We start from the raw sequence: 13473 nt of genomic DNA, 5'->3' as shown, positions 1-13473 counted from the left end.
CCTTAAAGGCGATCAGCAGATACTGATTTGGCTCCAGCCATCTGCCAATCAACAATTAACCAATCAATAGACGTAATACCATTCAGACGTTTGTTGATTGGCCAATAGGTGGTTGATTGACGGGTTTGTTAAAGACTCATTGCTAACAATGGGCCTTTGCGAGCGTGGCGACGGTCCAAACAATGGCAGTAATTGATTTTAGACAGTCTAAAAATGCATCATGGGATGCTTACGTAGCGCAATGGCTCATTGTTAGCAATGAGTTTTTAAGCCACTTCAGTATCTGGCGCTCACTTTTTATCTGTAGTTGGCTTAATTTGTCTGTAAAGAAAGTGCGTTCTGTTGGGTATTCAAAATTGTACCCTAATTGACAGTTCATGAAGTACACACATTTTGTGTGAAAAATGTTCTATATCAAAATTCAGTATTGAGACTGCGGGAAAGTCCAGCGGCTCTCAATACCTTTTCATGCCTTTCAGAATAAAAGATCCATTTTCTTTCATTTTGGTTTTTTCCGTTCCTATTTGTCACTGTGAAACTGTGTAAATTAACGGATAAGCAATATTCGAGATAAATTTGCTACGCAAAAAGGATTTTCTGCCGTATAAAAATTGAGAAATTTGCATTAGACAGCTCATAAAATGTTTGCATAAACAATTCTTATTGAAATAAGAAACTTTAATAATGAGAACCCAATCAAAATTGGGAGGATTCTAGCAATAAAAAGACACCCATTCATCCTACATAGGAATATGATCAGCGCTTTTTATTACAGCCGTAGCAAATATTAGGCGTTAATTCTAGCCTCATTTTTGTTTTACTCTTCCTGTCTTTCTTAACTGCTCTTTAATCTATTTGCTCACTTATTGTGTTAATTGTGTTCACGCGCGCTTGCTTATATTCTTATACCTAAAACATACCCAATCAGGGCGACGTCAGAAATTTCTTTCGATAAGACAACTAAGAAGTATCGCAGCTTTTTCAAAAGATTTAGTAAAACAAATTTTCTTGATCTTTGGAAATTTATCTGAGAAGCCTAAAAGATTTTATATGTAAGTCTAAGCCAAGTATAAATATTTTGATTTGTGTCCAGGTATACTCAATCAGGGCGACGTGACCCTACATCATCTTATTTAATATATTTTCATGTCTTGTTCTTTATAAGTTAACTTGAGTTGACCATAAGCTTTTTATTTTACTCTTGTATATTGCTATGAAAGAACTGTCTTCATATCCATAAACCAACCTTTTATCTACTTGTCTTTTCCCCATTGATATAGAAACTTAAATGGCAAATGAAGATTCCATTTTTTATAACGATACACAAACTTACCTTTTACACTGCAAAAATTAATTTGATCGATGATTAATTAAAAAATTAATAAACAGAATAAATTTTGATCAGTTAGTTTGACAGTATTTTTCCATGTACAGACTATTCTGGCGTTCATTCGAAAACGTTGGAACATGCAGGGCAGGCCAACACTTTGTATTATTCTGCGTGATCATAACTTCAGGTCAGTCACGAAGATCTAGAAACAATTTCAGTTATATGATTATAAACTGCTTATTTTGAGTTCGTCACTAATGCATTTACTTTAAGCTTCTGGTTTGAAACTTGGAACGGTCTAGCTTGGCAACTGCAGTTGGAAACAAGGCCGACGTAGAACACGTTCAAACAAACTTAAGTTGATCATCAATGTAAAGCGAGGGGCAAATCACTCTAAGAAAATCTCGTACACCTTTGTGAAAATCCTATTGTTTTGCCCGAAAATCCCCCAAAATCCTTCTGTTTTAGGCAAAATCTCGTACGCTATTTGCAAGAGTGAATCGCCCCTCGATGTAAAGTTCCTAAAAGTTTGCAGTTTATTAGCTGGTTTTATTTCAAATAAAATGCTTGTTCAATGCATTCAGTCTTGACGGAAAGCATGTCTATATACTTGTAGGTATGAGGTGTTAAGATGTGAAGGAGATAGAACAACGCATGGGTTGAACAGAACAGAACGATAACTTTATATTAACTTCAAACGGCCTACACACATAACTGTAATATTGTAAACTGTAATCTGAAACTCTTTATAAACATGGGTCACATAAAGTAATGCTCCTGCGCATAGTCAATTAGGTTACTACAAGAGGGTATATGAGGGTAATGATGCATAAGTTTTAAAGAACCTTTGTTCTTCAATTTAAATGTATGATAGTATAAGGCGTTGAATTTTCACTTTGATATTCAAATTTCAATCTTTTTTTTGTATTTCATCGTGTGTTGAATTATTGCCGAGTAAACTTAATAATTGTTAAATGAACCTAAGACATCAGTTAGTCAGAGGAGAAGGCGGGTTCCACTCAATATTTGTTTCTTAAATAAACTGTAGCAGATTTTTAAGGATAAAATAGAGTTTTTCATTGATTTCCACCCTTCATTTAAAATTTTCTTTTCACAGAGGATCTCACTTCAAAGAAATGTTAGATTTTATGGCTGCTCTTAAGAATGGGAATGTGAACGGTATCAGAGTTTTACTTGGGCGTCTTCAGGTACATGAATTAGATTTTCTATCACAGTAAAATCTATGAATAAGATTGTATCGCCCGTAATTATAATGAAAGTCCATATAATGGACCATTGTAGGGCATATGTCACTGCCTATCATTTGGTTTCTTCCGTTTGCCGGTTACTTTGGCATGACTTTGAGCACAGAAAAACAACATTTTAGGAAGGGAATTATTTTAGGTTAGTTGGAGGAATCATTCACCGAGATTACATTGCAGTCCATAATGCTTTTCTTAAAAAGAGACAGCAGGAATAAAGAAACTTTTTATGTTTGCAGGATCTATGTTCCTTTATTAGTCATTGATAAAACAAACGTTTCAAGATATCATGGAAACCCATTGTCAATATCGTATTTAATTTCTCCTTGCCAACTGAATATGCTTAAGGGCCTTCTTTTATGTAAAATATTGTGTAAAGTAATTCAAAACAAGATTTCATTTGATTTGATGCGAGTGGGAATTTCAAAGGCGCACCTATGATGGTGATTTTGCTAGAACTACTAAGAGTTCAAGAGAATTCACACACCTTTACTGTTAGCCTTTTTTATCAACTTGTTGCCCATTTTGGAATTTTGTCCTTATAATTTTTAATCGATTCCATTTCTAACAACTTCAGTTTTGACTTTTCAAAGGCCAACATCAGACTAACTTCTCCCTGGCGCTTCTTTAGACCTTCTGTGACGTTTCCACTTTGCAATGTTTGCTTGTTGTAATTTTTATGTTTGTATAGCCAGCCTTCGGCAATTTCAAGTATTGCAAGAAATATTGAGCCGTTCTTCTACCAGGGAATACCCTTTCAGTTCAGGTCATCCTCACACTTTGAATTCAAATTTTGTATAGATATGATGAATAAAATCAAGATCTTGTAATTTATATAAATTCTCAGTTTTTTTCTCAGTTTCATTTATCGCTAATAACTTACACTGTTTATTTCTAGTCGCAGCGTTTTTAGAATAAGATCTCGAGTGATTTTATATCTACTTTAGACATTTGTTTCTACGGCCTGCGTTGAACATTTGGACTTCATAAGAACGAAATCAGATGACAATCCATTGTAAGTCTGTACCTGCTTTTAAATGATTAAATTTTTATAATCCGGTTCAATGCTTTTTTTTGCTAAAAGTCGTTTTCCGCACTGTTTCGTGTATTTTTAATTTCCTGACCCATGTTATTCCCTGCTTGTCGATTTTAGAGCTTTTCCTTCTAGATCGATAATGATATGTTTCGAAAACCGTTTGGTTTGTAAGCAAATGTTAACAAAATTTTTTGTCTGTATTTATTCAATTGTATTTTATCTTAATTTATTATCAATGTAAATTTTTGCAGTATAAATTACCTGAAGAGAATAGATAGTTGAAGGTCGAAAATCAAAACAAATTTGTATCAGTACTTTGTTTATTCCTGTTTATTGTCTTGCCTTTCAACTCTATTTTGTATGTCGACGGGTCTCTAAGTTCCCCAGCTTTTACGGGAGTATTTTGTTTAAAAGGGATATTCGATCGGAAGATCTGTTTCGGCCAAGTGAGACCCTACAGCCATCCATCGGGTTCAAATCGGTTTACAATCCAGACTTGCGGGGAGAAATTGATCTAGAACGCGATGAAGAAGACAGCGCCAACTACGACCACAAATCAACGGAAGATATCGTTGAGCTCTATCAAAGAACGACAAGTCTCAGAGCCAAAGTCGACCTTCTGCATAAGTTGCTGTCAAGGTAATCCAAATTTGTGTCTTTACGATTGCTATGACGTATGTTGCTATGACGTATGCTGCTATGACGTATGTTGCTATGACGTATGTTGCTATGACGTATGTTGCTATGACGTATGTTGCTATGACGTATGTTGCTATGACGTATGTTGCTATGACGTATGCTGCTATGATGTATGTTGCTATGACGTATGTTGCTATGACGTATGTTGCTATGACGTATGTTGCTATGACGTATGTTGCTATGACGTTTGTTGCTATGACGTATGTTGCTATGACGTTTGTTGCTATGACGTATGTTGCTATGCATACCCCTGACTTTACTAGTTTGTTTTGGAATTGTTTATATCATATTGACAAAAAATGTTAAAAATTAATTCTTTATCTAATGTCACTAATGATGTGTTCACCAGGTATTTTGTAGTTTTAAGAATATTTCTCTTAAATATAGTCAAGCTTTCATTCAACCTCTAACCTCTTTGCAATCCAGTTTTTAGTTTCGCAGTTAAGATTATATTTTTTTCATTTGCACATTATCCACTTTATAGTTTATTGAGCAAATTTGCCTTTGATGCTGCAAATTTGAACACATTTTCCTCTTAAGTATTTTCCCGTTTTTCTGTGCTAGAATAGAATCCGCATATAGCCACACTGCTGGCTAGGGTAACATGAAATTTAAGCTCAAAGAAGTAAAGATACACAGTTAATGCTCTGTTTACAGTCACCCTCTGTTTACTTGTCACATATTTTCAAACAACATTAATTGTGACTAAACCCGAAGCCTACTGTGCATATCTTCATGTTTTATTTGACCATAACACTATGTTAGAACAGAAGGTTGATGCTTTATTGATAAATTTCCCTTTCACTTTATCAAGGCACGACTACCATTTTAAAGTAATGGGAAGATCAATTTTGGACGAAATAGACGAGATCTACAGACAGGCGTCTTACTTGAAGTTATGGTCAGTTGTGCGGTATTCAGCTGCATTGCTTGGCAAAGTTGTGGACAGTCTTGCCCCTGCTATTACGACGATGCTTGTCAGTGGACGACAGGTATCAGCCTGATACTGTGTGTTCAATTGTAGTATTGCTAACTGCATTATGCGTGATTGTGTGATTAGTAATTCGGTATTACTTAAGTGTACTAGTGAAACCTTCATAAAACGGAAACCTATGAAGGCAGATATGCTGTCTGTTGTAGTGAGGTGTCCGCTTTGTAGTGAGGTGTCCGCTTTGTCGCGAGGTGTCTGCTGTTTGGAGATTGCATTTTAAAGGTCTTTCAATGCAGGAAATAATTTGTGACAGAAGCAGTTTGCAGGTCTCCAATACAGGGAGATATCGGACATAAGAAGATTCAATTCATTCAATTCATTTCAATTTTATTTGTATACTACAGAAGAATACTACACTAATACTGTAATATACACGACCCAAGGCAAAATATGTACTTATCTAATGTGTCATTTTACTAGAAATTCTCTGGATGAAATTGATAAAACTTTTGTCCCCTGACCGACTTAAATAAATTTAACTCTTTTAACTGTCTGTTTGTTCACCAACGTATACGATCTGGAAAGAATTGTTCACCAACGATACGGAGTCTTGATTGGAAAGAGATCAAAACTTTTTAAAAATAACAAGACTCTATTTCAGTTATTTTATAAAACGGAAATCCGTAAAAACGTCACGACTCAGTGGATCAAGTCTTCGGTATTCAATCCAGCTCTCAAAGGCCTTTTCTACCTTTCAAGATTTGCAATTTGAAACTGTTCAGTTACCGATAAAACCTCAATGGTATATAAATGGCTTTTTACGGTGTCTATATCATGAATCAACATCCCCTTCAATGAAAAACGACTAGTATTATGATCTGTGTATGTCTTTGTATATATCGTTTGAGTATGCAATTCATAGTTCATTGAAGTTAAATAAAATAATTCTGTTAGATTCTTCATTCTTCACTTTTTTCAGGTTACGATTGGAATTTTTGGACAGAACGAGCACATCATTTCTGAACCAATGACCCCAGCCTCTATACAGGTTAGCTACGCAAAACGTTTTGTACGATATTGTTATTTAATGTTCAAAAAATATTTTTTTCCTGAACGTTTTGTAAAAATGCTTGGAGACATCAGAATGCTGGATATTCTTTGAGTATATTCTAATAGCGTCCTTATTGAAGTACCCAGAAATAATTAAAGGTAGAGTTGTATAGTTTGTAACTTAATGACTTCTTCGTTGAAGTCGGATAAAATCTTCACTTGTGTTTTAGTAATAGAATCAAATCCTATTTGAAATTCAGTTTAAAGTTTGCTATAGGCATACTTACAAAAATGGCCCGACGTGTAAGCTCTGAAAAAGGTTGAAGCCTTTTATTGTCAAATCATGGCCGTATACCAACACACACAAAACCAATTCAGTCAGTGTTACGAACTAGGAAAAATAACAATTGCAAACGCAGTAAATTAATTTTCATATTTAGGCAAAAATGTATTGATCTCCTTTTCAATTTTCATGAGTGGTTAAAAAATATCGTCTATTTTCATAGAGTGTCATATACTCAACTTGCAAGCCCCATAATGCAAGAGAGGCTGTTCTTCAACAAGAGGTTTGTTATTTTCGTCTGAAACATTTTTTATTAAGCTAATCATTTTAACCAACAAATAAACATTATGCCCTCATGCACAAAGATCCTGCGTTTAACCAGAACTGAATGATGGAAATATGTGATTTCTCATGCAACGTTTTTACGTTGTGAGAATCTCCATCCAACTACGACGTTTGATTCCCATTTGTGCAACTTTTCCGCAATAGAAATTTCATAATACATCGTCATGGTGCCGAAGAATGTCTAGCTTTGATGGAAGCACGTGATGATTCCAGATCCAGTTCAAGACAAAATTTTGCTCTTTGAAAACTATATTGTGTACTGTGTTCTATGTCTCTGTTTACAAAACTCTTGATGATTATTATCATAGCCTTAACAATTTTGTATGCTACTTCCTAATCATAACTTTTCAAGCCTATAGACAGGTGCAGAAAGAGCCACTATGGCCCTACTTCTGTCCCAACTTCCAGCTGTGATCTGAGCAATACCAGCACACGTCTATATGCCAAGATCTCTTCAAATGATACTCTGGGCCTGTCTAAAAATGATTGTTAGTTTAACTAGGGTAACCTCTCTTGTATTGCAGATGTTGATATACCTAAGTGATCTGCTCAGCACGAAACCTGAGCTGTTTACAGGCATGCTTCGTTTAAGAGTTGGGTAAGTTCTGTATATTCCAATTTATGAAATAAATCCTGACTAATTTTAATAAGAAAAATTGCTTAATACCCTAGATTTTGTATTTGGGAAGTAATAAGTTATCAATAGCCAATTTTGATAATTTGATATTTTTATTAAGATCAATACAATCTTTTAAATATTGACGGTGTACAATACTAATATCGCTTATAGACAGTTTCTTAAGTTTTACGAGCTATATTTGTGATGTAAAAGGTTTGATTGTAATTTGCAGTTGGATAATACAAGCAATAAAAAACCAGCTCTCCCTCTGCACTGAAGATGAATGGGGACAAAAGCCGGGGGTAAGTAACAGATTTATAGATGTTGATGTTTGCGTTAGAGTAGTGCAATATCAGTTATGGTATTACGATGTCTTGTAGGAACTAGGTCTACTGCCGCACAGATGACATGAAATGTAGATGAAATGTAGAATTGATACCATTCAGTTGCGAATTTATCTTTTTGCTCTGGCCACTTTTTACAGAGAGCTTATGGAGAGATGAATGGCTGCCAATAATTTCAGTCTTGGTTTGCAAAGTCATCAATTCGATTCTCCAATTCATTTTCAGAGGCAGGATCTCGTACTAAAATAATCTATTTCACAAACATTTCATAAGTATTTTTCACGTGTAGAAAGTTTAAATTTTGAAAATGAAGTTTGTAACAAGTCTCGAATTTTGTATCAAAAATCTAAGGAACATTTAAGTGTATATTTTTTACTTATTTGCACGAATGGAAAATGCAAAATACGAGTCATTTTTTCTGCACCCCCATTTCACGATCATTTCATTTTCCTAACTTGTATGCTCATTTTCCATGCATATATCCTCATTTTAGTCGATATACAGTCTGCCACCGAGTGCGATTAAGCAGCTCCTGAAAAGTCTTCTGAACAAAAAAGGAAATGTTCTATTTTGGGATGTCACTCCAAGGTAAGGACGTTTTCTTGTCTTGTTTACAAGTTAGTGAGGTCGATAAGCTGAAAAACGGTGCAAATTGTGTATTTTATCCTATCCTAGACGTTATCCTATCTTGTTACGAATATCAAATTGTGTATTTTCACCAAGTTTCATGATTTTATCACAATTTGCACGATTGCTGCCTGTTATGGGCCTTGTCAGCCCCACTAAGTTATCTGTCTGGAAAGCGAAGGCTACATCGTGTCGTCATTTAATGAGACTTTTAAATTTTTCAATCAATTTATTTGTCATGTTAATGATAAAGCGGTGTTTTTATTCGTTACATATCCTTATAAATTGTTCACTGTTGTAGTATACGGTTTTGTCTCAACCACCTCCAATATTCTGTATTTCCTTAAAGACTTGTTCTTATGATATTCTGCAAGGTACTAAGCTCGAAACTTTGTATGTTTTTACAGGAGTTGGCTACAGATGAGGCAGTTAGAGGGAGCTTTGAATCGTGTTCCGTCCCATTTCTACTCCAGCGGTAAGACTCTAAAGTAACTCTATAATAGTATTATAGAGCTACTTAATATAGTATTGTGACGAAGCCATTATCAGAGAAAACAAGAAACTAGGCCTATCAGTTTGTTTAATGTAATGGCTCAATTTTATCCCGAAATCACATTGTTTTAGCCGTTGTCCCATTGTTCTCTCGGGGTCAGTGGTTGTAGTTTCTTTCCTTGTGTTAGTAAATGCAAATGTAGATTGGCGATTGTGAAATTGCAGTGAAAATCGCAGGAAGATAATAAGCGTCATTTTTCAGTTGGCATGTTCTTGATAAATCATTGTATTATTTTATTTAAGAAAAATGCGAAACGAAATAATCTGTCTGTACTATAAAATCGTATTCCGGGTAGATACATGATATTGTGCCATTAGAATACGAGAAGCGAAATGAACAATTACTCGTTTTTCACTAGTTTCAAGCTCGGTTGATGCAATCTAGTTTGTTGATAATGCAGATACTGTCAGCTGTCATTTCTTAGAAATTAAAATTAGCAAATGAATTAATCATCCTGCATTCTTTCTCAGTGTGGACTATTCTTGAATGTGTACCCGGTGGCTTGCGACTTGGCTCTCATTATTTGCCGCAGGTAATGTGATGGCCACATCTCGTTTACCTAATGATATGAAACGAAATTTTCAGACCAAAGCACAATGTTATCAGCCAACGATGAAAAGTAATAATAATGTTTTAGAACTAGAGTAATGCTATTATAACTTTGAGCTGTTAGCAATATGGTAGATTTTGATTATGCGGTGCCATTCTGAACAATACTGAAAAGTAGTATTTTATCGTTCCCGACTATAGCAAATGTCTGCGCTTTAGCATATAAACTTTCTTTATAAACGTATTTCCCAAACGACTTAGCATAATGTCCTGGGATATTTACCAAACTGTTAAAACCAGCCTCGGCACATTTATCCAGCTTAATTACATTTCCACTTCATATGTTATATATCATATTTTATGTATTTACCTATTTGATATATATATATGTGCAAGCTCAAGAATCTTGACTAGTATACACTTTATGTATCGTGTTCTTTCGGACCCTTATTCTGACGTTTTATACTCCGAGGAAATTTAAATGAAGCCATGAAAAATTCCTTGAAAATAAAGCCATTTTCAAGTTCTGTACTGCAAAAAAATTGTTAAAATTAATTTTTTTGGAAAAAGGACTAAGGGACATAAAATGACTAAAGTTTGAGTACTTTTATTTTTCAAAGCTAACTAAGATAGAAGCAATGCTAACTTTTGTGGCTGTAATGAGTTTAGCTACATTCTTCTGCCCATTTATGTAGCAGCCAACATTGTCTGAGATGACTGCCAATGAGGTGGATTTTTCATTGCGTGTTGAAGAGATGTTGTCGACAATAAAGCACCCTGAATTCAGGCAATCTATTGTTGAGGTGAAATTATTGCAAATTTTTTAATATTCAATTTTTTCTGCAAAATTTGCGGATTCATCAGAATATTGTTATTTTAGTACACTTTTCATATTCACCTGATAATTGCGAGCAAAGTTTGTTTACAGTTGCTGTTAGAAAATCGGGCGATCAAATACACCTTCCAAATATTAGGGTCTTCAATTTCTTCGATGATAGGTATGCGCCATAATGATAAATATGATTTCAAATTGTTAAAGTGCATTGTTTGCTGGTGTGACTCATTTTTCAATGAATATTTGACTTACGCAAAACACAGCTGGTAGTTGTAGCCTCAGTACCGAGGAAAGATAGATTTAACGAGGGAGGCACTGTTTTGGAAAAATAGAAACAAAAAGGATTTTCGTTGTCTGCAAAGAATTATTGTTATGTGGGCGGGGGGTGGGGGGGGGGGCACGAACCCGCCTCTTAAACAATATTACCTACGGCCCTGTTTATCCTTATTTTATACCATTATTGGTCTAGTATTTATGCGTACAGTACTTCTGTATAAAGTCGGTCTTTTTTATTTGTAGCTTTTGACTGTTATCGCGACAATATTAGAAAGAAACCCAGAACTTGAAGTTCGACAGTGTATTGATCTCGATGAGGTAGGCTTACTTGCATACTTCTGCTTTGCAGCAATTTTGTCAGGAATTCTGCCAGGCTTAATATCAACTAGCCGCTGGTTTTTGTTGTGCCTTTTCTAGACATTTTCGTGCATTTTATCCGTTTTTTTACAAACGACAGCTAGCCCGTTTTATGTCTGCAATCTCGCGAGATCGGTTCACAACATGCAAAAGCTGGCTCATTTTGTATCTAGAATATCATGTCATCAGTTCATAACATGCAACAGTTGGCTCATTTTTTATCTTAAAAATATAATGTGATCAGTTCATGACATTCAAAACGCTGGCTCATTTTGTATCTAGAATATCATGTGATCAGTTCATGACATGCGCAAGTTGGCTCATTTTGTATCTAGAATATCATGTGAACAGTTCATGACATGCACAAGTTAGCTCATTTTTCTATCTAGAATATCATGTGATCAGTTCATGACATGCGCAAGTTTGCTCATTTTGTATCTAGAATATCATGTGATCAGTTCATGACATGCGCAAGTTGGCTCATTTTGTATCTAGAATATCATGTGAACAGTTCATGACATGCACAAGTTAGCTCATTTTTCTATCTAGAATATCATGTGATCAGTTCATGACATGCGCAAGTTGGCTCATTTTGTATCTAGAATATCATGTGATCAGTTCATGACATGCGCAAGTTGGCTCATTTTGTATCTAGAATATCATGTGAACAGTTCATGACATGCACAAGTTAGCTCATTTTTCTATCTAGAATATCATGTGATCAGTTCATGACATGCGCAAGTTGGCTCATTTTGTATCTAGAATATCATGTGAACAGTTCATGACATGCACAAGTTAGCTCATTTTTCATCTAGAATATCATGTGATCAGTTGACGACATGCACAAGTTAGCCCATTTTTTATCTAGAATATCATGTGATCAGTTCATGACATGCGCAAGTTGGCTCATTTTGTATGTAAAATATCATGTGGTTCATTCTTGACATTCAGAAATAGGCATATTTTTTAACAGCAAATAAACCGTGTATAACAGGTCTATAACAAATCGGTCGTTTGTATGTTGTCAACATTAGTCAGCGATTTCACTGACTAATATCTAGTTTTGCATCTCTGTTTACCATTTTAAAGTCGAATGGCTCATTTTTATTTACCTTAATCGTGTTTCAGACTTGCATCTCTAATTATTCTATTATTCCAGAAATTTATTTGTGTCTTACAAAAGTCATTTTCAAACAAGGCAAACAATTTTTGAATAATAATTTATTCATGTTATCAATTAATGGTTTTGCGCTATCAACACTTTGATTCTTTGTCTGAAACTGAAACTAACATCACAGGGTGATCTGAAGCTGACTTCGTAGCTTGAAGGCAGTCTGCCTCCCCCCCCCCCCCATTTTTCTCAGAATTTCTTATGACATTCATGCATCGTTGGTTTAATGCACAAATAATCAATCAGAATGAATAACCACCATAGCTGAATGAAACTGAAATTACAGCATCATCCTGTCTTTTAGATCCACAGTGAAGCAGTCAGACTTTTCAAGAATGACCCAACCTCAGAGGAAGCAGTAAGTGTTAATTATAATCCTTCTTGTGCCCTATATCGGCTATTTTATGCGGTAATTTTTTATTTTATAGAGCAGTTTTACTTTGTGACAGTATTCTTTGAGCTGAAAAGGTAAACAGTGGCATATGGTGAATTCAGGGATGCCGAGAGAGGGGCAAGGTAGGTATCAAATTGCTCCAGCACCTCAAGGGCTAGGGGCCTCATAAAGTAATGAGTTCCAGTTTAAGGTAGCAAAAGTATAACTAAAAAGTAAAACGTTTTAAACGATTGCGAAGAAATGTTTTAAACTAAGAAATGACTGCAAAAATATTCTGAAATGCATTTTAAGCTAAGCTAAAGTGCGTTGTCGCAAAAAAAATTGCTCGGTCCGCTCCCAGGGGACCTCTTCTTTCCCTTTTGCCCCAATGCCTTCGAAACCTCTCGGCTGGCCTGATGGTGACTGTGGGACTGTAAAATATGTACGAACTATTAAAATATGTACGAGCAATTAAAGGCCATTCATTTACAGAAACAAATTTTTTTCCAGAGTGAATCAGCATTCTATAACTTGGGACAGGCAGAAAATTCCGGAACAATGGCTTATTACGCACGTGCGATCGTAAACAAACTGCTTGAAAAATCTGTATCATTTCGCCCAGAGAATGCTTGCTCCATTTCCTAAATGTATGGACACAGTATTTGTTTTATATGAGTATATTTGTGTAAGAATTGTGCATTGATGATAATACCACATTACGCATGCATTTACGCTTTCAACGACAAGTTGTATCATTATGTTATTCCTTTCACATGTCATGGTCAAATGAGAAGCTGATCAATAGGGAAACTTATTAAAAAAGAAAAACTTGA

General features: G+C 35.1%; 1 protein-coding gene across 3 annotated transcripts in view; it reads left to right on the top strand.

Moving 5' to 3' along the window:
* The window catches only part of LOC135694133 (phosphorylase b kinase regulatory subunit beta), a 35904-nt gene extending 22518 nt beyond the window's left edge, over window positions 1-13386 (top strand). For 2 of the 3 annotated variants that reach the window (XM_065212821.2, XM_065212823.2), the window contains 16 exons: window positions 1435-1517; window positions 2448-2538; window positions 3540-3607; window positions 4043-4267; window positions 5142-5319; window positions 6238-6306; window positions 6815-6874; window positions 7461-7534; window positions 7788-7857; window positions 8393-8487; window positions 8934-9001; window positions 9550-9611; window positions 10324-10431; window positions 10983-11057; window positions 12572-12625; window positions 13151-13386. In XM_065212821.2, the coding sequence (XP_065068893.1) occupies window positions 1435-1517; window positions 2448-2538; window positions 3540-3607; window positions 4043-4267; window positions 5142-5319; window positions 6238-6306; window positions 6815-6874; window positions 7461-7534; window positions 7788-7857; window positions 8393-8487; window positions 8934-9001; window positions 9550-9611; window positions 10324-10431; window positions 10983-11057; window positions 12572-12625; window positions 13151-13285 (1515 nt within the window). In that variant the 3' untranslated portion in view covers window positions 13286-13386. The remainder of the gene's footprint in view (window positions 1-1434; window positions 1518-2447; window positions 2539-3539; window positions 3608-4042; window positions 4268-5141; window positions 5320-6237; window positions 6307-6814; window positions 6875-7460; window positions 7535-7787; window positions 7858-8392; window positions 8488-8933; window positions 9002-9549; window positions 9612-10323; window positions 10432-10982; window positions 11058-12571; window positions 12626-13150) is intronic. The other variant, XM_065212822.2, reaches the window with a different exon arrangement.
* Window positions 13387-13473: the final 87 nt, after the last annotated feature.

The sequence above is a fragment of the Rhopilema esculentum genome, chromosome 11 (genome assembly GCF_057945365.1).
Source record: "Rhopilema esculentum isolate cy_ngs chromosome 11, ASM5794536v1, whole genome shotgun sequence".
Taxonomy (NCBI): Eukaryota; Metazoa; Cnidaria; class Scyphozoa; order Rhizostomeae; family Rhizostomatidae; genus Rhopilema; species Rhopilema esculentum.
This window is presented reverse-complemented; position numbering and strand designations above follow the sequence as displayed.